The sequence below is a fragment of the Parambassis ranga genome, chromosome 22 (genome assembly GCF_900634625.1).
Source record: "Parambassis ranga chromosome 22, fParRan2.1, whole genome shotgun sequence".
NCBI lineage: Eukaryota > Metazoa > Chordata > Actinopteri > Ambassidae > Parambassis > Parambassis ranga.
In genome coordinates, this window is record NC_041042.1 from 9,799,668 (window position 1) to 9,821,646 (window position 21,979).

Below are 21,979 nucleotides of genomic sequence, written 5' to 3' on the forward strand. Positions count from 1 at the left end.
TTTGGTGCATATTTTTGATAAGTAATTAACCACCATTTTCAGAACTGATACACCATATATGTTACAGCACACATCTGGAGCATTCATTTTTTAGCCCTCCTGCTCCTCTCCCTGATCAGACCCCTGACCGCTTTTCTGTAGGTGAGGCTCATTACGCTCATCTGAGAGAGCAGAATTAAACCTCCTCCTCCAAACTCATTACTGTGAGCTAGATTTCACCGGCTGCAGATAGGCAATGTGGTGGTGCTGCTTTTAAAGCCAGAGCCAGATAATTAGAAACTTTAGAAGCACAGTTCCCATGGCTATAGCCAGAGTGAACAACTAATTCTATTTGAACTAATTACATTCCATAACGCTAGGCAGTGATTGCTGCACCAACCACAGCCTCCCCTATGTAATACGCCCGAGGATTTCATCACAAAACAGTACCAGGGATGTATTTTTTGCTTGTGTGACTGACTGTACTGGCATTACTCTTTATGCGCAGCATGCATTCACATAAACACCCCCGCTTGCTCCCGATTGTGTACATTTCATAGTGCAAAATCCCTGATCAGGCTCAATAATGCTCATTTTGGGAGCATGTTGACATCATCAAAATGTGTCAGATGAGGTTTAGAACTGCAGCAATAGTGTAGTCTCCATGTTAGATTAGCATGCGTGTTGAAGACATAGTAAACAATGCTCTGATGTAAGCACTTTCTAAGAAAGAGTTAAAAAAAATCAAATCACTGTGATGCAATAGAGGCCAATATGTCCTTTCACTGCAGGTTAACGGCACTGGTTCATATGTGAATTGCGTGTAAGCTACACTAAGATGTTTTATTTTCAGACTTCACAAAGCTCCAGAGTAAATAAAGGGCAATTTCATTCCAATTCAGTCCTAACTATAGAGCGCCAAATCATGTCATCTCCTGGCACTTAACTTAGTGAGGTCAAGATCCTACAATACTGTTTCCACAATACCCATAATGAATAAACAGACTTTTCAGTCTACATACTTGTTAATACACTGTTAAAGAATGTAGGTGCATGTGTGTGTGTAAGAATATTTTTAGACAATATAGGAAGTCTTACAGTCAGTCTCTATGTCTGCCTCTCTCTCTCTCACACACAGACTCTCACTCTGTGGTCTTGCTATTTCGCCCCATGTGAGAGGTGTTTGAGTCCAGACCAACGGACCAAGCTGGCTAAATATAGCAGGTTGTGACAGCAGGGAACACTAAGCTCCCCCTTCTCTTTCTCACAGAGACTCAGCACAGATATTTCACTACAAACTTTCCTGAAAAAAATGAAATTGTAATCTACACATAAGATGTTCACCTTCTTCTAGAAATATGGGACACACATACAGAGAGCAGATTAATACACGTACTGTACATACTTTCTTTCTATTGCTCCCTTCACACACACACACAAGACTCAATACAGCAGACAGAAGCACTATTGTCTGCAACACAGACCTATTGTGCTATACAGAGAGACTGTGATGTGGACCGACTTTGTTGTCTGTTTACTACACAGACAGCATTCTACACACACACAACCACATGCATACAGGTGTATATAGAAATACAAAATCAAGTGTAGAAGCGTACTATAGAACAAGCATATAGAATGAACATGCATACACACCCAATAACCTATACCGCACATACGCACAGCATCAAACCCATCTCGCTCCAGTGGGAGTCTAACGGGAACTGAGTGATGAACGGGAGTGACACCACCACATGCCTGGGTGTGAGATGTGCTGCTGGTATTTTAGGCTGCGTCTCAAATTGAACATGCCAGGCCTTCAGGGGGAAATCACTGGAGAATGTTCACAAAGAGAGGAAAATATCCCACCGCAATATCGCTTATGATACCAGCTACAATATGTGGAACAGCACATTAGTAGGGGCCGTTTCCTCCCCACTGAGACACCTGCACATTCAAAGACGCATTGATTTGTGTTGTTGACATACCTGTTGCTGTGGATACTGCATCCCACCCATGCTCATTTGGCCCCTTCCCTGCATGCTCATTGGATATCGATGAGGAGGAGGCGACGTGTACGGCTGGCTAGGGGGGTAAGGTCCACCCCCTGGCTGCTGTGGGGTGGTGTAGGGGTTGTTGGCCATGCCATACAGCTGTGAGCGCTTCATAGCCATGAAGTCCATGGAGGACACCTGTAGAGAGAAAGGAGGGATTAATGCTCTGCCATCGGCATTTTCTTTCTTTCTTTTTTTTTTGGCTGATATTTCACATCCATTCATAACAATGCATTGTGACTGGGTGAGAGGCGTTCAGTTTATTCACCATCTGCCAAGTTGGATCCTCTAACTGAAGTCCACTTAGTGCACATACTCCAAACCACCGCCACCACTGATTTATTTTATAATTGCACAATGAATGGGAGCTTTAAATGAATGTCCACAGATCATAAATGAACAACAAATGGAATTAAGTAAGCAGAGATGTTTATTGCATAGCCATAGGGAGCAAACTTTGCTGGAGGAGAGCCAAAATAAAATGATTTAATTAAAACCTACAGCTTGTATCTTTGTTTTAATGTCTGAAAGGCTTTTAAAAGTGTTGTAAATGCTGTTTAAAGCGATGGGAAGCAATGGCAATAAAAACCCTATGGCCTCGTTCCCACAACCACAGAGCAGCGGTGCCAATAACTGGTGTGCTGCACTACCTTCTCACTTGTGTACAGAAAAATTGGCAGGAATTGTGACAGGTATGGAAATACTTACAACATTTAAGTTTATGCGCTTGTAAATTAAACTAACAGGTGAGGGTTAAGAGTGTGGCGGGGATCCAAAGTTTGCATTACAATTGTGATGAGACGTTTTTCAGGGTAGCCAAACAGTCACAGTCAAAGTACCTGCTTTCAAAAGCCACACCTCTGAACACAAAGGAATCAAAAGGAAGAAAAAGAAGGTGTCAAGGCCAATCTTTTCCATTGTAAGTATTTCAGAGCCATTTTACGGGTTGTTTGGGGTCTCGGTGAGCTGTTGGAAAATTCCAGCACAGAGCGTGGGGCTAATGCTAATCCGTAACCCGTAGCGGCATGTTTGTCTGTCTCCCGGGCAGATAATGTGGAGTTCTTCCTATCTTCCTTTCTTCACATGCTCTCTCCCGTTTGTCTCCGCCGTGTATGGATCATGAGTGATTTATGACATTTTGTTCCTTCTGTTTCTTACACACACACACACTTGCACTTCTCTCTCGTCTCCATCTAACCACCTCCCTTCATCTTCCTCCTCTTCCACCACCAGCTCCCTCCACAGTTCCCTCCCTTCTCCCCAACTCAATATCACCTCGTCCAGTGTAGAAGAGAAATTGCTGCTGCCTCATATTGCCAGGCTAATATCAAGGAGACATGTCAGGGGATGGGAGCACTTTATTCAGCAGGTTACGTGTGGACGGTTACTCCACACGGCGCACTAGCTTTAAAGTGGTTTTGTCTACTGAGGCATGTGCGTGGAGTAGTTTGGGCTATTTCAGAGTGTGGAGGAAAGAGAGAGAAAAAGAGATTAACAAAAAGACTGTTTGGGTAGAGAGAAAGAGAGAGAGATGGGGTAAGAAAGCGAGTGAGGGATGAGTGCTCTTGAGTGTCTAAAGTTATTTCACAGCATGAAGGTGTGTGAGCGTGTGTGAGAAGGGGAAGTTATCCTGCAAAGGTCTGATTTCAAGAGTCTAATCCAGAGAATGAGGAAAAAAAAGGTCTTTGATTTGATTATATGTTAATACATGACTGCTCATAAATTGCAGCCATTCACTGCTCTCTACTCCTTTATGTTTGAAACTGATAATCATTCCTATTTTATTGCTATAGTAGAATGGCTCTAAAACAAAATGTTTTACCACCAAACCAAATAAAACCAAACATGCTCACCATTGACTGTAAATAAACATCAACATGTCTGCTTCCTAAAAACTGAGGCCAAAACAGTTTTATTGGCCACCTTTATTCATATATACAGTCCTATGGTGCTCAGTGATAGTGCTAGTGGTCAAATTTAAGCCAATTATTGCAGGTGCTGTTTATTCAGACATGTCCTTCTGTGGCCATTTGATTAAGCATGTTAAAAAACTCCCACTAGGGGCAGAGGTCTTTACCATGGTAACCATGAAAATAACAAAGAAGCTTGGTGTAGATTTAGAAAAAAAAAATGTTGCCTTTTAACATGTCTGCGCCTGGACTTTACATTTCCATCCAATTTGACCACAGAATCATTGATAATTGGCCTATTTTGGCCCTTAACGTGTGAGAAAGTGATTTAACTGCAATCCAATCTGACATAATGATTCCAATAAAGCTAGTCTTAGAATAAATAAAGTCATGTATATAAATAAAGTCATGTATTGCTGATTGCTGATTGCTGAAAGTGGTTTTAAAATCTGAAATTTCTATTTTTGGATGGTCTCACAGATGAAGCAGATAAATTTAAATTTGTCCCAGACTGCATCCTTTTAGAGAGAAAACTGAATCATCATATTATTTTCTTCTTTTTTGCCCTGTAAGACAAAGAAGAGCAATGACTGAACAGTACCAAGAGTGAGCTAATAACTTAATTTAGAATGCAGCTGTAATAGAGTTAGTCCTTAAGTGCATCGGAACTGTGCAATAAACAGAGTTAAACCGGCTGAACATCAAAGGAGGGATTTGTTTTGAGTATTTCTGATGTGCTCAAATTGATGCTGGTCATATGTTTCTAATGTAGAGATAATGGTGTTTTTGCAGTAGTGGAGGGCAGCACATGACCTGCTCAAATGTTTACACACACACACACACACACACACACACGTTCACTAAGCAGTAAAGGGCTACGCTCCTCCTGAAAATCCAGGGCACTGTGCCACTCGTGATATGGGACACACCCCCCCCCCCCTCCCAAACTCCATCCAGTTCACCAATCCATCTCAAGAGGTCCTCCGTTTGCCAAAAATGCTGAGCACAACACAAGTAAATCCCCTCACAGGGCTGCCAAGTGCACACACATGCTTGCAAAAAGACATTAAATGTTGCACTTAGGAAGGTAGAGAACACAGAAAACAACCTCAGAGTTTTGGGAGTCTGAGAAGTGAACACTCGATTAAACACACACACATATATGCACACCCAAACACACACACACACACACACAAGATCCTGCTGCTGGCTCTGTCTGTCCTCACTGTATCTCTATCATCTCTCTCTGCTTTCTTTCTCACACACTTGTCTGGAATTCTTAAATAAAACAGGCAAAATCAAATTACATCTGATAAATTGCTCCATCTTCCAATCCACACATGGCATCATCCACACCTGTCCACGGAGGCAAAAAAATGAGTATTCTCCTCCTCCCCAAACAGAGCCTCAAATCTGCTCTCATGACAAGTTCCACTAAATGAGATTTCAGCCCACTGCAGACTTTTCCTAGAGATATGCCCACCATTTCCCTCACACCACCAGGCACAAAAAAAAAAAACGACAACAATTCTTGACAAATTGAAACGTTCTTTTTTTTTCTTCCCTTCCCTCAGAGAAATGACTGTACTTAGGAAAAAAAATTATGAATATGACACGAAGTGAATCGTGTTTGTGCCAGGAGGGACAGCAGATAAAAAACTAGAGGGAATACGCAGAAATTGTTTTTTATTTTCTTCAAATGTGTTTTTCACTTTTGTTCATCTGGGCATGCCATTCAATGGAGGACGGGGAGGAGGCATGGGAGACAATAGTAATTCAACTGCTAAATTTAAAATTCAATTTATGAACTCCTCTCCAGCGTTCTGACTCTCGTGAGCTTTTTTCCCCCCGTTTTTTGCAAAACAAAGCCATTAAAACAGAACATGGGTGAAATTACTGTGGGGTGAAACCTGCTAAATTGCTTTTCTGAGCTCAATCGACAACATTTTTATGTTGCGAAAATGATTTTACTCCTTCTCGCTTTAATGTGCTAAGTTGTTAATCAGAAAGAGACAAAATGCTCGACACAAAAGGCTCGGATATGTGGATTATGAGACACACACTGGGATCAAGCAAACATAAAACATTATTGGTAAATGGTTATTATTGTAGCTCTATATTGAATGAAGGCGAGGTGAGGTGAAAAATATATCAGCTCGGTGAACTGACACACGCACCTCGAGTACACACAGGTCCCTGCGGCTGTGGCTACTCCTGTCCTTCACAGTAGAAGACCAAATCATCACCTGTTGGCATCAGTCCTAAATTTCAGTTATTTACAGTCCACACACAGGCAACAGACAGACATTCAGTCCTAGTACTAACAGTACGGTGAGCCCAGGGCTTGCTACACAGCCTTCAGGGCTGCAGTGTTTCTACTAATATCCTCAGATTGCTCTGACTTGAATAGCACAGCAGTCTCCATGCAGCCAACAATGTAATAAAAGATGTTCCTTCATATGTTCTTTACAAGCTACGAGCTGCTTTACTGAGCGATGGCAACTCTAGAAATTGTTTGAACCTCAAAAGAGCAATTCAGAGAACTATTACAATCCCTTATATCACCTGTTGGTTTAATGCTGTCTCAAACAGCAGACATTTCCTGTTGGGTAGGTTCTATAGAATCATTTCAGGTCTGCTGAACTAGTGGCTGCACAGAGTATTGGTGCATTCATATTTTCATCCATTAAAGACCTATTTTACACTCATGTGGGGCAAATTAGTGCCATGTGAAAATATCAAGTTGAAAAGACACATCAAACCTGATTGTGTATGAAAATTAGCCCCGAGACACCTTTTTGGTATTGATTATCTTCTCTTTTTCTTGAAAGGACTTCTACAGAATGCCAGTTTTAATTCCTGTGTAATGAAACCATTTTAGTCTGTGTGTATTTGTGTGGAGAAACAAATAAGGATAATTATTGTCAACAGATCCTCTTTATCCTCTGTGCCGCGTCTGCCTCTGGAGAATCAACATGCTGCAGCCAGAGCCGGCTGGTCTGCTGGGACAATCAGCCTCGTCTTTTATGTTATTTATTTGTACCATGCAGTAGAGCACTCTCCAGTTCCTATTACACTGCAGGGCCTGCTGATGCCTCGGCCTCCAGAACAAAGCTCCACATTTCAGGCATGAAACCCCATGCATTTAGGCCTACTGTTTCACCTCGAACAAAAAAGAAAGAAAAAAAAAGAAAATGAAAAGGGGGAGGGAGAAAGAGGAGAAGAGAGACTGCAGCAGTGGGCGAGTACAGATCGAGTTCCATATTAATGTGTGCAAATTCCCCCGCTCCTGCTGACTAAGATTAGAAAAATTAATTTCATGGATGCAGAGACAATACTGATGTCATCAAGCGGAGAGGAGAAGAGCAGCCCGCTGTTAACTCCTACATGCCCAGCCTCCGTGAGGAACAGATTACTCTACGACTATGGGTCCATCAGCTGACCTTTGACAAATCTCTTCTTATCCATTTATCAAGAACTTTCTGTGTGAGAAAGCTAGGTGCACAATTTTGTCCCTGTGTGTCTGCTGCAACACTAAGAGGACCAAATTCAATGAATTATGTCTTGAAACACAATCTCATCCTGCATCTCAGCATGCATGGCTTGTTAGCAAAAAGTCTCATAACGAATGACAGTGTGAAGAGTAGCATCAGTCCGCGGGGAGCTGGGCAGAGCCAAATTGCGTTTCCTCGGCCAAACGTGCCTGGATGGCACAGGCAGCTAGGCATGAAGACTGGATAGCAATGAGAAATTATCTGAGAAGAGAGAGGTGCAGTGAGTGACAACCACAGAGGAGGAGGGGCGAAACATACATATACATGGTCTAGATGGGCTTAAAAAGAGAAAAAGACAAAGAGAAGCGAAATTGTTTTGCAGCCAACCAGTGCAGCTATATGTTTGGCACAATGCACATAATAGCATGTAGCGTAATATATATCTTGTTGTGCATACTAAGTAGTACATTCTACTTCATATAGTACATACTATAGAATGCATCCTCGGAGCTGGTGCCCTTTGTGTTTGACACCAATATTAAGACCCCACACAAACATGCTCACACATACACATCAACCCCCTCCCATGTGCATCGAGGAAAGTTGCCGAGTGTTCGGTTCGTCACGACCAGCACAGAAACGTCATTAAAGAAAAGGGAAGAGGGGAGTCGAGAACACGAGAGGATAGGGAAGGAGGGAGGGAGTGAGAAGGCGAGAGTCTGCTTCATCTGTCTCAAGTGAGATTGGGGTTATAGGGTCACCAGAGCCCTTCTCCTTCACCGAGGCTGGGAGCTAAAGAAGCAGCAGAGGAAAAAAAAAAAAAAAAAACCTCAATGACAACGAGATGCGGCTGACATGCCTGCGACACGCCATTAAAGAATGAAAACAAATAAAATGCAATCGTCTGCAAACAGTCAAGGAAGCATGTGTGCTGCCAGGATGCAGCTTTTCCAGTCTGAAATCATTCTGCTTTTCACCGCATAATAAGAAGTAAGATAAAAAAAAACAAAGGTAACTACAGGTTCTAGTAAGATCATACATCTACATTTTGTAGATTTTAGTTTTTTCCGAAGTCTTTGCACTGATAACACATTTTTACATGTTCCGGGTTTTTTTTCCTTAACAAACTTTGCTACAAATCTGCAGTGTTCTGCCTTAAAAGTTTCTCACCGAGCACAGAAAGCCCTTAGGTAAGACCATGTGGCAGTACAACTATTCCTTTGAAACCAATGCAAATTAAAGGCTTTCAGGAAAAGAGTATAAGAGGCACCCCTAACAGTGTTGCTAGCCTGTTTTCATTGAATCTGTTACTAATGTGGAGAAGCGAGTGCCTTGCTATATTCCCAGTCTTTTCTTGTCTCTCAGTCGTGCCTGGCATGACCCTGGGATGGTGGAGGGCTGCTGAAAAAGCCCATTTCATCTAAGGGCCATGAAGGAACGAGAGGAATGCGCTTCTCTCACTAACTTCCTCAGCACACCGAACCCCATGGAGAAATGCTGTTACACAACCAAATAAAGGAGAGAAAAAAGGGGCAGGAGAGAGCAAAATAACAATAACTCTATATGCCCCAAAGAAAAAGACCAGGCTATTAGAGTAAATGTGCTGCCCTTTTGCTTCCCACGTCTCCCAGTGCCTAGCAGAAATGCTAGTATTAAATATGCAGGCTAGATTCCCCCTTTATTCAAGGAAATCACCACCTTTGCTAATGGAATGGTATTGGAGAGGAACTGCTTTTCTACGGCTCGGATAATTATGAACGAGGTCCCGTATCGCCAAGTGTGTTTATGAATTAGCAATGGTTATTCATGTTATTGTGCTCAGAGTAGGGTGAAAATACATAAGTGAATACTAAGCGAGCGGACCAACAGAAATGACGCTAAAGGGTCCTGAGGGGGCTTTCTCTGCCATCCATTAGTCTTCCCTGTAAGGCAAAGCTTAACGAGCTCCACAGGCTGGGAGGCTGGCCATTGAAGGAGAGGGAGCCGTGTAAATTATGAATATGAAAGCATCTAAAGAAAAACCACAAAAGTCCCCTTCCCTATTATTAAGCTCATTTTTTTGCATCTGTTTGGCATTCCTGAAACACAGGTACTCCAATAATAAATGTCTTTCATCAAGGAATTAATAAATAGCTGTTCTACTGTAAGAACATTGTCAAACTAGGTCACCCCTGCTGTGCAGTTAAAGAGGTTCCCTACTAAAAAACAAGGATTTACATTCAGGCTGTTTGTATTGGAGCACTGCCCAGTCCCCCAGGGTGGAAGCATCCATATTTCTCCTGCAGGTGATCCATCACTTAAAGGCAAAGAAAAAAACAAAAACACAAATAACAAACTGATATCCTGACCTTCCTTCCTCAGGCAGATATTAGATACTCATTAAAAGTCACCTGAAACAATCTGAACCTAATTGATTTCATTATCGGACGCTGCACGACACACAAGGCCCCTACGTCTGATAGCTCAGCTGGAAATTTACAAAGTTAATTAGAAAAAAATTGATTTTCATATCATTTTCCTCCTCCTCTGCTCAATCGCCGTAAAGTGCCATGCAGTGAGGCCTGTTGATGCGTGATACTCAGCGTGGATGGAAACACGGGGGGGTTCAAGGCTTGAATACAGTAAGTGGAGTCAGAAAATGTATTCCTGCTTGTAGTAGTAATAAAAGTAAGTGTGTGCGTGTCTGTGTGTGTGGCAATGACAAATTGTGTAATAGCATGTTGAGGTAGTGTAGTCGTGCCCCAACCCCCCACACACCAATACCTCTTAACCTCTTCATCTTTTTGTATTCATACCCTCAAACATACACTACAGTACCAGCCCATAATGTTTTCCTCCACACCACAATATATGTAGTGGTAAAGGCAGCAGCAGAAGCAGTTGCAGCAGATGTGGCCTCAATTTTCTCCAGTAATGAATGCGAGCCTTCATTCTTCCACCCCGCTGTGAAGGCTTCTACACAAATGGTCTCCCGACTTGGGTTAAGGGGCCCTGGAAATAGGCTTCTCTCCCCCCCGCCCCCTACAGCCCCTTCAGGTCACCCTCTGGGAGGCCTCAGGCTCTGTCAGCCCAGGCCAGGCCTCCCATCTCCTGGGCCCTGACTGGGAATCAATCACTGAAGCTGGCTGGGAACATGAGGTGGGGTGGGGGGGCAGGGTCGATCAATGAGAGGCTCCAGGCCTGTGGGAGCCCTGATGCATGGTCTGACTGCACATACACACCTCTGACTCACACTGAACTCCACCATTTACTCCCATTATTGCAAGGCCCCAGGGCAGCTATGTTTACGGTGGACTGGCTGTGTCAGACCACATGAATAACATATGACTGAGGAAATTGAGTGATATTTGCAGTTAAGGAGCCTTAATTAGATTCTAACATGATCAAACTGAAAAAAATGTCTATGCATATCTCCTGAACTCCTAGAGTGAACAAAATGAGTTTTCATTAGCATCATATGTTTTTAGTAGATGAAGAACAAAACGACAGCTAAACTGTGATGTAAAAATCTGTAAAAATCTGTACCCACAAAAGTTGTTTCATACACTCAACCTTTCCCGACCTTTCATGTTGAGGTTTATATTAAAGGCCAGACATATTAAAGGGTTGTGTATATTTCCCAGGAGAGACAACCAATCCTTGGCTGCAACACAATTTTCACTGTCCAATTCTATAAAGTATTTATTCTATGTATTCACCTACACTGCATTATTTGATTTTGCACACTACAGGTGCAAATAAAAACTGAATTTGAATGCAAACAAAGAGAATATGTTGTTGAATAGGAATGTATGGGTTCACATACGAACACATCACATGTAAACGCACAGCATGTCTGCCAGTATCAGTAAAACACGTGTGTAAGTGTTCCGTGTGTGTGTGAGATCAGTGTGTACCATCTGTGTCCAGATGTTGCGTAGAGAGCAGCCTGCGTGGACAGCCAGACAGTTGGCAGGCCTTCTGACAGGCCTGTGTTCCTTATTGATAGAGGGATCACAGAGACAGAAGAGTCAGCCGCGCTCAGCTCGACCACAATATTGTCCTCTCTGCTGTTATTCATTCCAGCCAGCCAGGAGAAAATGGGATGCTCTGAGCCAAGTTTATAGCTGTCAGATCTGGGCCAAATAGGAGTTGAATAGGTTTCAAACATTTGGAAAACAGCATGAGGAACGTTTGATTTGTCATGCAGATGCTGCCAGATTCTTGTAGCAGAGCTAAAGAATTTCATTGTATTTCAGTTCTGTAAAGGATTTTTAATACAGCTGATAAAGCTGAAACTAAACCTAGTGATCAAGGTGTATGGCAGCAAGGGCTGACATGTTTGCAGAGTGGTTAGACTGGGTACTTGCAGTAAAAAAAATCCTTAAAGCTATTTGGCTGACTGCAATTTCCAACAACAAAATTTCCAACTTCCCTGCACATTATCTCAGCTCCTGTTTTAGTTTGTTGCTTTGATTCCATCACTGCCTCGCAAAACCATCTCCCTGACCCCCACCACCCTGTGCCATCTTTCTTCCTGGGTCTCCTGCCAGAGTTATGGAGCAGGAGTCGACGTTTATGGAGGGCAGACCCTTTTCCAAGAGCTTTGATCCAGAAACTTCTACAGCCTATAGTTTTGCAGGGGTCATCCAGGAGGAGCCATGTGGGCAGCAGTGTGTGTAAGTGAAAGCACATTGAGCTGCTCATTTTAAGGAGGGCCTCGGTGCGGCAGAGGCTAGTGCTAAAGGGCCTTGGAGGACTTAAACGGTTATAAGGTGCGTGTTGGGTGTGTGCAGCTGTAAGGGTGTGGGAAAGGAGCAGATGCACAAACTAATCTACGAGAAGAAAATACACACAAATATGAAAACAAGTGCAAGAAAACAGTGAATCAGAGGCCAACCCAAAATTTCATCAGGCAATATCACGGCTCTCATATCTGTCATCTCTCTTTCATCAAACCCCTCCGTCCCGTATACAAATTATTCATGCCAGCAGCTAAATGTATTCATACCATTCTGTTTACTTTATTACTCCACTTTTATTCTGCTCTTTTCCCCACATTTGTTTACAAGAATAAAAGCCCACTCTGACAGAATTATCCCTCTGCACAACAAAAATAAATCACAGCGCTTGCACACACATCATTCACATTCAAAGAGCACAGCTAAATTATAGATGGCCCCTTTCTCCCCAAATATGCATTTCATTAGCATTTCCTTCGCCTGTTGTCTTTTTTTTTTTTCCTCCTCCTGCCCGCCTGCGCACACAACCCACTGATGTGTGTGTGGGTGTGTGTATATGACTGGAGAATGGGAACAGACTTGCAGCAAAGCAGGACGCGTCCCCTTTCCCAAGCCTAATTTAGGATTCAATTACAATACTCTTTAAAAAGCGTCGACTTCGCAATTAATTATTTTAAGATTAGCCTGACAGTAATGGGCCTCCCACCGACGCCAGCCAGCGTAAGACTGGCCGCCTGCACCCCAGGACCACTCTGTCTTTCCACGAATATATACACACCTTTCTCTCTCCCTCTTCCCCTTCATTCTCTCCCCTTCACAGTCTTTGCCCACCTTCTCTCCATCTTCCTCTCTTGAGGAAACAAGAGATAAATCTTCTGCTTCCTCACATTCATCTCCCTCCTTCTGTCCTTTCTTTTTTTCTACTCCTTCTCCTTGTTATGTTACACTTTGTTTCTTTTCATATTGTTGTTTTCCCCCCCTTTGTTACTCTGTGTTGCTCTGATCTCCTTGGTGGTTGTCACGCAATTGATATTGCTTCAGTACAACGGGCTGCTTTTTATGAGCCACAAGGGCCTTCTCCCACGTCCTCCTGCGTCCCCAGGAAACGTTGACGGATGAGCACCACAACAATGTGCACATGTACATAAACACTCGCTCCTGTACACACATGCGCATACACAACCGTCTGTCACCGCTGCTGCCAGGCGTAAGCGAAAAAACACGCCGCCCTCCTCCACCCGCTTTGATTGGAGCCAAGCGAAGCATTTTTTCTCCCCCTTCCTCTCCGCTGCTGCTGCTGCTGCTGCTGCTTTTTCCTCCCACAACTATCACCCCCCCCCCACCCCCACCCCCCCACACAACCTTTTCTTTTTTTCTTTTCTCGTTTCGGAAATGAATGTCATCATCCATCCCCTTCCTCCCTCCGCCACAACTCCCACCCGTCACCTCCGGCAAACCTCAGCCGAAGCCCCCCGATTCTGTTTATTTAAATATTTGATATGTAAGCAGTCATAAAATAAATGTCAGAAGAAGGAAAGGGAATGGATATGCGGGGTGTGGGGAACGAGGCCATTATGGGTAATGGTTCTTGATGTACATTGCCCCTACAGTGCAACACCACCCCCCCACCACCCTCACCGCCCTCCTCAACCGCGAATCCCACCACACTGACAAAGCTGCACATGAAAGAGCATAGAGACGATGGAGCAACAGGGGAATAGACCGAGCTCAGGCTCGAACAGTGTGAATGTGTGTGTCACCAAGGTAGACATCCAATATACACAAACGCAGTAACACACTTGTTCGACTAGCGATATGGAAAATAGGCCCTCCCATGCACAATTGACTTCTAATACATTGTATACTCCTCAAACCATCCATTTACCAGGCATTGCAATTTCAGGGGCCCTGAAAGCAGCACTTTGGCAGCACTTTGCAGAATGCCTTAAAAAATCCCTAGCCTTTAAAAATGCCCTCTCTCTCCCTCCCTCTCTCTCTAACTGCCAATTTTAACATGTGTGTTAAAGTGACAACACAGAACATTGCATTATTGACTTGCCAGAATTTCCATGTTGGACACAAGACCCCATGTTACCTACCATTTAGACACCCTGCCGCCAATACCATTATGTGCACGCTCACGTGTAAATCTCCCAGCTAGTGGCACCCAAAGGATTACATGCCTGTGACAATTTCACCAAAGAACTGATAAAAAAGGGGGAGGTAGGAAGGGTGAATAAATCAAATGAAGCCACTGAGAGAGAGAGAGAGAGAGAGAGAGAGAGAGAGAGAGAGAGAGAAAAAGAGAGTTACAGTGAGAGAGCCTCACTCGGTGAACAACCTTGAATTTCTCCTTGATGCAGAGATGTAAAAATACTGCGAATCAGCACAAAAATAATCTCCAATTAAGAAGAAAAATCATCATCAAATCTTCATTAGTGCTGATAGTATATTGGCTTGGCATTTCAGGGCCTTTTATTCCCAGACCTTTGCCTAACAAGCTCCCTGGCCACAGCTAAAGGGCTGCAGGAGAGAGAGTGACATCAGATCAGGAGTCAAAGGTCAAAGAGCATAGTTGCCGGCTATTGACCTCGTCACCTCTAATTGCTCACACGTACCAGATCTCTCTGTGATTTTCCCATCTGTCAGCATGCACGAATGTCTGCATGGATACACACATACCTGCAACACACACACCTTTAGCACTTGTAGTCACTGATGACTAAAATACCTATTATAAATAACACACATCTGCTGTGCACACAGCTTTCCAATGCTTCCCTCCTTCACACTGAAAGACATTTGCAGCACAAACCTAAAATCAACTCCCCTAACTCTACATATACATACATTTGCATATACATACCTAAAATCTCCTTCACGCGCATGCCCTCTGCTCCTCTCTGCCCCCTCCAGAGTCCAGGTCAGGGTGCCCTCCAGAGCGTCTCGCCCTCTCCGCTGTTAATTACCACTAATTGGCCCTGCTCATTTTCCCCCCCCCCTTGCTATAATGGAACCATTCATCTTTACTACTTAATGAGTAGGCACTGTAGTCACCAGCCAAGGTCACCCACAACTAGCATCCAAAAGACAGAGACTTTGGAGAAGAGAAAAATACAAGAGACTGAACAGCACAGAGAAAGATGGAGGAGTTGTTTATGCTTTAAAGCACTGAAGAGAAAATGTGAATTCGCAGAAGTTTCCACACATGACTCGACTTTTTGGAATGTGGCCAATTTGAAAAAAGAAAAAAAAAGTTGAGAAATGTCTGGGAGCTGTGGGAGTCTGCAGTGTCCAATGAAAAACCACAACACACACAGGGAATTTCCGAAGACAGACTAATTAAAATACCCGTTATGTGAGTGAAAACAACAGATTCCTCCAAACAATGCTAGTGCAGCATTACATTATTGCTGTACATATACAAAATGTATTTTTTTTCTTCAAAATGAGCCTTCTCTCTGGCTCTGTGCACACATAATTATCAAAACAATCAGCCCGACTGTCAGCACAGATTCCAACCCCAGCGGGTGAGAGGGCAACATGTTAGCCATCTCAACCACCATAAAACATCTAATTAAAACTGAATGCTTTAAATATTAGTCCTGCAGCTTCTCTCTATTCTTCTGTGCTGATTCCAAAAGAAGACAAGTTGCTGCTGTAAAGACAGCATTATTGCTTAGAAAATAACCCAAATATAGAGATATTTTATTATAATAACACCCAGGGAGGCTATACTTAAATTCCCAAACTGACACTAGTGTGATTTTGGGTAAGAATTTCATGTTCTCATCAGGAAAAATAAACTCCACAGGAGGTCTGTAATTGTCTCATTCCAATAAATGTTACCAAATGAATTCTTGTAAAGATGTTTTCACAGCACACACTCGCGTTCATATGAGCACCCAGAGGCCAACAGGTGAGGTATCTTCACTACTGTGTGAGCTGCCAGTCTTTGCCTGTCAAGCAGCCATTTTTTTTCATCATAGAAATGCCATCACTTTGAGGATGCTCCAGTCTCTTGCAGTGTAGCAGAAGCATGAGCAGTCATGTGCCCCTGCAGAGCTGTGGCGATCAGCCCAGCAAGGCAATGTTTGTACATGGGACAGTCTTCTATGGATTATGTTAATGTGGTATTCCACGCTCCCCTCTGGCATGTGTCTGACATTACAGTAACCTTTGCATGTTTAGCCAACAGTAACTATGGATGTTCATTGAACAGGGCAGACACACACGCTTGCACACACTTAGAAACACACGGGGCAAAGTTGCGCAGGGAGATCAAATGTGCGCAGCAAACATCTGCTCAGCTGATCCGTATTGATATGCTTTGGAGGAATTAACATCTTAAAAAAATAAGACATTTAAACGCCAAAATAAAGTTCAGTTATCCTGTCAATATCTAATCCGGTTTATCCGGTTTGTGTCGAAGGAGTGGCTGGAATGCAGAGCACAAGTCCAGCCATATCACACACAGGTACTATAAGTAATACAACACAAAATGCTCTACTCAACATCTATGGCAACACAGAACACTACATTTTTAACACAAGCTGTCATCCCAGCTACAGCCTTTCCATTGTGGGAACCATGCAGGTGTGTGTCTACTGCAGTTATGGAGGATGCGGTGTGAAGTTGCTTCCGTGTTGAGATAAAATTGAGTTAAATGAAATAGTGTGCAAGCCAGGAGTGACCTCGGGTGTCCTGTTGTGACCAGTGTCTATAAATTACCAACACATTTCCGCACGCATGTTTATATGCAAACTGCAAGAGACTCAAATAGGTTGGACTGGAGAGGTAAAATATGACAGGAACATGTCATGGCTACATAGTTATCTGAGGAATATGCAACAAAAGTGTATGATTTAGTGTGTGTGTCAATGCTGTGTTACAGAAAAGAAAAAAAAAAAACACAAACACAAAAAAGAATATGGGACTCAGAGAGAAAAAGAAGCAACAAAAAGAAACAGACAAAACTCATTAACAGAAACGCTGTGCATCGTCCATGTCCCATCGTTTTTCTATTTTTGCCTCTCCGTGCTTCACAAACGACAGACAGCACCGTGCTGGCACTGTTTGGTTGTGTGTTGTTTTTTTAGCTGAGCAAATGGTCCCACCATGCCAACGCTGATTAGGATCAACTCAGACCAAACAGCAAGATGTGTTGCTGGAGAGCGCAGCGTACAGTCTGGTGGAAACAGTGAGAAGTGCAGAGGCTTTGATGTGTAAAGTGACAGATGATGGTGATGATGATGGTTTTGATGATAATGATTTTCTCACAGGCTGCTAAGAGGATGGTACCAGTCACACATGAGAAACACTTCAGTGTTTAGCCGCACACGAAGAATGAATCAACGGATGCTAATAAAACATAAGCCTGGATTACAAAAAAAGGAATCCAAGTCTTACAAATAAAAAAAATATACTCTTTGTCACAATAAGTATTTTAGGTTTAAACCTAAATCATTTGAAATTAAATCTAATAAAAGCGACCAAAAATGTGAAGTAAATATTTTCTGAAATCTTGTGGAAAAAAGGAAATTCGCATTCACTTTCATTTCAATCGGCTATTAATTCCAGGTCACATGACTCTGCAGCAGACGTGTAAACATGACACCCGGTTGGAGACGCCAACAATCGTCCCTTTCTCTGGTTCACACATTTTCAACAACTCTTTGCTTAAGTAGCCTTTAGGCATCAGGGTTCAAATCACCAAAGTAAAGATATACTTGTATCCATGCTGGTATTCAAACTAGTTTACTAACCCTGTTTTCCAACACACAAAGAAAACACAGACTGCAAGCAACAGGAAAGAAGTCCAAATTTAACCCACATATAGGCTACACAGTACTTTCAGTGTACAAGGGAAAGACACGGAGAGTTAATTATTAAATATATCATGCTGACTTCCTGAATGTTCATTAATTGCAGCAATCACAGAATTGCTCTTCTGTTGACCAGAGAGGTAAAAATGGAAGAATAGATGGCAGTTACTGCAGGCAGGACAGTGTTTCAGTGGTAGTAGCCCACAGATCTGTTCAGTATTGTGTATAAATATTCAATAGGATATGTTTGTTGTTTAAATACCGAACTGACTGTTGGTCCCCCAGGAGACAGGCTAGAGAGAGGAGCCAGGGATGGAGAGGGGATGAAAGAGAGGAGAAAACAGAACAAGACAGCCTAAAAATGAAAGCAACCAGTATAGAAGACCATCTGCTTCCTAATAGTTCCTAAGAAATAAAGAAGGTAAAGACCTCCTCCTCTGGAGGGAGGAGAGGGGGGGGTTGTTGCATTCAGGAGCTCCACGTGGCTAATCTGCATATGTGAAGGTGAAGGTCAGGGTGGAGGCACCGGCGGGTTTAGAGGGAGTTTGGGGCACCATGAAAGCACATAGCGCCGTCAAACCTGGCACCATGCCTGCTACAAGTGCACACTAAATAACACAATATTTTGTGTGTGTCTGTGAGGCACCCGGTGACTCATAAATACTTCTTTTTCCTTGTGCCGTTCACAAGGCAGAAGTGGGGTGAGTTCCAGGGGGAGAGGATTTTAACTGTGCTGACATTTGCCAGAGTTCACATACTGATTCTCTCTCTCTCCCATTCTGTCTCTGTAAACTCAGCCAGGCCCATTCCTCAGAAGTCAGCAGCTCTCCATGTGACTCACTTCAAATATCGCCTACATTTCTACATCTCAGGCCTTTCCTATGCTCTCTGCCTGCACTCATGTAAGCAAAGACAGCAGCTTTGTGCATGTATGCTCAAGCAGCACTAATTGTTAGGTGCATATATAAATATGTATGTATATATATATATATATATATATGTTTGTGTGTGTGTGTGTGTGGTGTGTGTATTGATTTTCAGTGAAGCTGAGAAATGAAACTAAAATGATCCAATCAAATCCAAAAAACCTTGGACTACTTCTCCCATATGTACAATTAACTTTCTCTTTAAAAATGCTTTGGTTTTTATTTTTTCTGCTCCCCCATGATGCCGGCAGTTCGGATAAGATGGAGCTGAGAAACAGCTGACACAATCAACACCCGCAGTAATTAAATCCTTTCTTCAGGCCGTTTACACACCAACCTTTGACTCCAGGGGATGTTGTGAATGTAGAGTGAGGGCAGACTTTAAACTCACAAATCATTTTATTAGCCAGCTAATAATATACAAGCTCATGTCCAGTGACGCGTCTGGATATATTTTTTTTATTATTATTATTTTTTTAAAATAGAATTAATTGGTGTTTTGTGGAAACTGCATGCAGACCAGGGATAACCCAGGCCTGCCAATTACCTAAGCAGTCTCTGTGTTTCATCCAAGGAAGATGAAAACGCTGCACAGGCTCTTATCAGGCGCAACAGAGCAAATTAAAATTTCACTCTAGTGTTGCTAATCAGTGCTGCACTGGCTGGCCAAGACAGAGATGTAAACAAAACAACATAAACAAACGGCTGACAGGAGGGGTGGGGTGGCAGGGAGCAGGAGATGGAGTGAGAGGCACATCGGGATAGGGGCGGGTGGAGGTTGGACTGCTTATAGTGCTGACGAAGGGGCTTTATAGCCTGCTCCTGCTATAGCACACACAAACAGAGAGGGGGCAAGGACACACACACACACACACACAGATCATCTAAGAGCACACCTCGGAATATATAACGTAACACCCAAACACACACATCTGCATGCCCATTTCCTGACCAGACCCCATGGGCTGTCCGTCTGATGCGGAGCATGTACCATAAATTAAATTCCAGCAGCCACAGTCAGGCCCATCACTATGCGCAAGGCTCCCTGAGATAGCCGCATAATACAAAGTGACATTGATGCATTGCTCCCATTATAAAGTCTTTGTTCGTATCACACTAATAATTCATAAGAGAGAAATGTAAACAGTATGCACTGGAGAGCACTGCAAGCAGGGATCATTTCAAGGTAAGCACATTACCAAGGATGGGATATGTAGGATGGCTCTTTGATATTCAGAGCTACTCAGCTTTGATTTCAGTTTTTTTTAAAAAAGCAAAACACTGAGCATAATAGTGATAAATTAGTGGAAACCGTAGGCATCCATTCATTTTTGTTTAATAGGTCAGATTTTAAGAGTCGCTGCTGTAATTATCTAAGCAACAACGCTATCCAACTTACTAGGCTCTCATTATCGTCTGCTAATTATTTTTATTGTTCTCTGTGTGTGTGTGTGTTCAGATTAGCGGATAACAGACGGATGTTTGTCTCATATAATATGAGGTAGAAAATGTAGTTTCACTGATGATGTGAACTTAAATATATCATTAGTGAAAGCACATATGGTGTTGTACTACAGCCACAGGTACATCTGTAAAGGAGGAAAAACACAGACCGAGACACAGAAAATGATTTAAAGCACAGCTAACATGCAGACAAACAAGAAGAAGGTCATTAAGTGCTGAGCACTGAATGATGCTCAGTTTTCCTTCAATCAAATAGACCACGGTAATTTGAAAAACTGGGACAATGTCATTTTCATGTGAGAGGCACCTTTAAATATCTCACGCATCTCTGAGGTGTACACAACACAAAAACACACACAGTGGAGGGGGTCTGTCTTCATTTGGGTGAGTGGCTAGAGACAAGGGAGGGTGGTGGTGGTGGTGGTGTGTGGGGGGGGGGGCAGCAGTGTAAATGAGGTGCACTCGTTCCATTCGCAGCTTGCTCCTGAAGAGAGGCAGTGGGGAGGGAAATTGAATTTGAAAGAGAGGAAACTGTGCCAACAGGTGACAGAGGCGTGCTTCGACCAAACGCACTCTGAAGTGAAGCGCAGTCATATCACGGGGCCAATTTGGAGGCAGTATTATGCACTACACCACTTGCCTTTTTTTTTTTTCACACAGCCTGTCAGTGCACAGGAGAGCCGTGTTGCCGCTCCAAATATGAATTAAACATAGGGGCTTTTGTAGCGTGAATATACGGCTGCTGAAATGTTAGAGTCAAGAAAAAAACAGAGTAGCACATGCACTTACTCTTTAAGTGGAAATCATCAAAAAAAGTGCAGCATCATGTAAAACTTGTTTAGAGGGTTGGTTTGTTTACGTTATCTGCACTTGAAACTGAATATGAATAGAGTTTAGTTCATATATGTCTCATATGCTATCACTTCTAAATGTTTACACACAGCCTCTTATAATTACTGTGCTAGAGATATGAGTGTAGGATTTCGACCATCTTATCAGTGCATAATTTGCTAAAATCAATACAACACCAAACCCTCCCACGCTAAAACATTCCCTTCATTTCCCCAGCATCCAACGCAAATTGCATTTGATTGAAACAATGTAGGCTACGCTTAACCATGTTACCCTGCAGTCATCCAGATGTGCTATCCAGCACTGCGCGTAATTTAGTGCATCAAAAACAACCACAGAATAATGGCTCTTCTAGAGAAACACTGATGTTTTGATTCAGGGATGCGAGCTGGCACACACACGCTGTCCCCAGACCGCTTGGTCTGCATGCTACTGACAGCAGAAATGCTGCAGCACTGGGACCTGGGGCCACCTAAGGATCCCTCAACACAGTCCCCACAAATATACTTAGTAAGCTTCCTTTCCTCCACTCATACCACTGAAGTGCCCTCGAGGAGAGCATTCAATTCCCAGCTGCAGCAGTAACCAAAACTAAAACTGTGGTGAGGAGATCGTCTGAGAAAAAAGATCTACTGCTGCATTACCGTCAACGTGAAGAAAATGTGTTCAATACTTTTTCAAAACTATCTTCAAACACACACTGAACTGCTGTATGTTCTTTATAGACACTGACACTGAAGTCTTTTTATTCAGT

At 43.0% G+C, this 21,979-nt stretch overlaps 1 protein-coding gene across 5 annotated transcripts in view; it reads right to left on the bottom strand.

Annotated features, from left to right (window-relative positions):
* Nucleotides 1–21,979, bottom strand: part of LOC114427211 (AT-rich interactive domain-containing protein 1B-like) — a 166,503-nt gene that overhangs the window by 114,914 nt on the left and 29,610 nt on the right. For 4 of the 5 annotated variants that reach the window (XM_028395105.1, XM_028395103.1, XM_028395102.1 and 1 more), the window contains one exon: nt 1,968–2,171. In XM_028395105.1, coding sequence (XP_028250906.1) covers nt 1,968–2,171 — 204 coding nt within the window. Of the gene's footprint in view, nt 1–1,635; nt 1,766–1,967; nt 2,172–21,979 lie in introns of those variants that run through there. The other variant, XM_028395106.1, reaches the window with a different exon arrangement.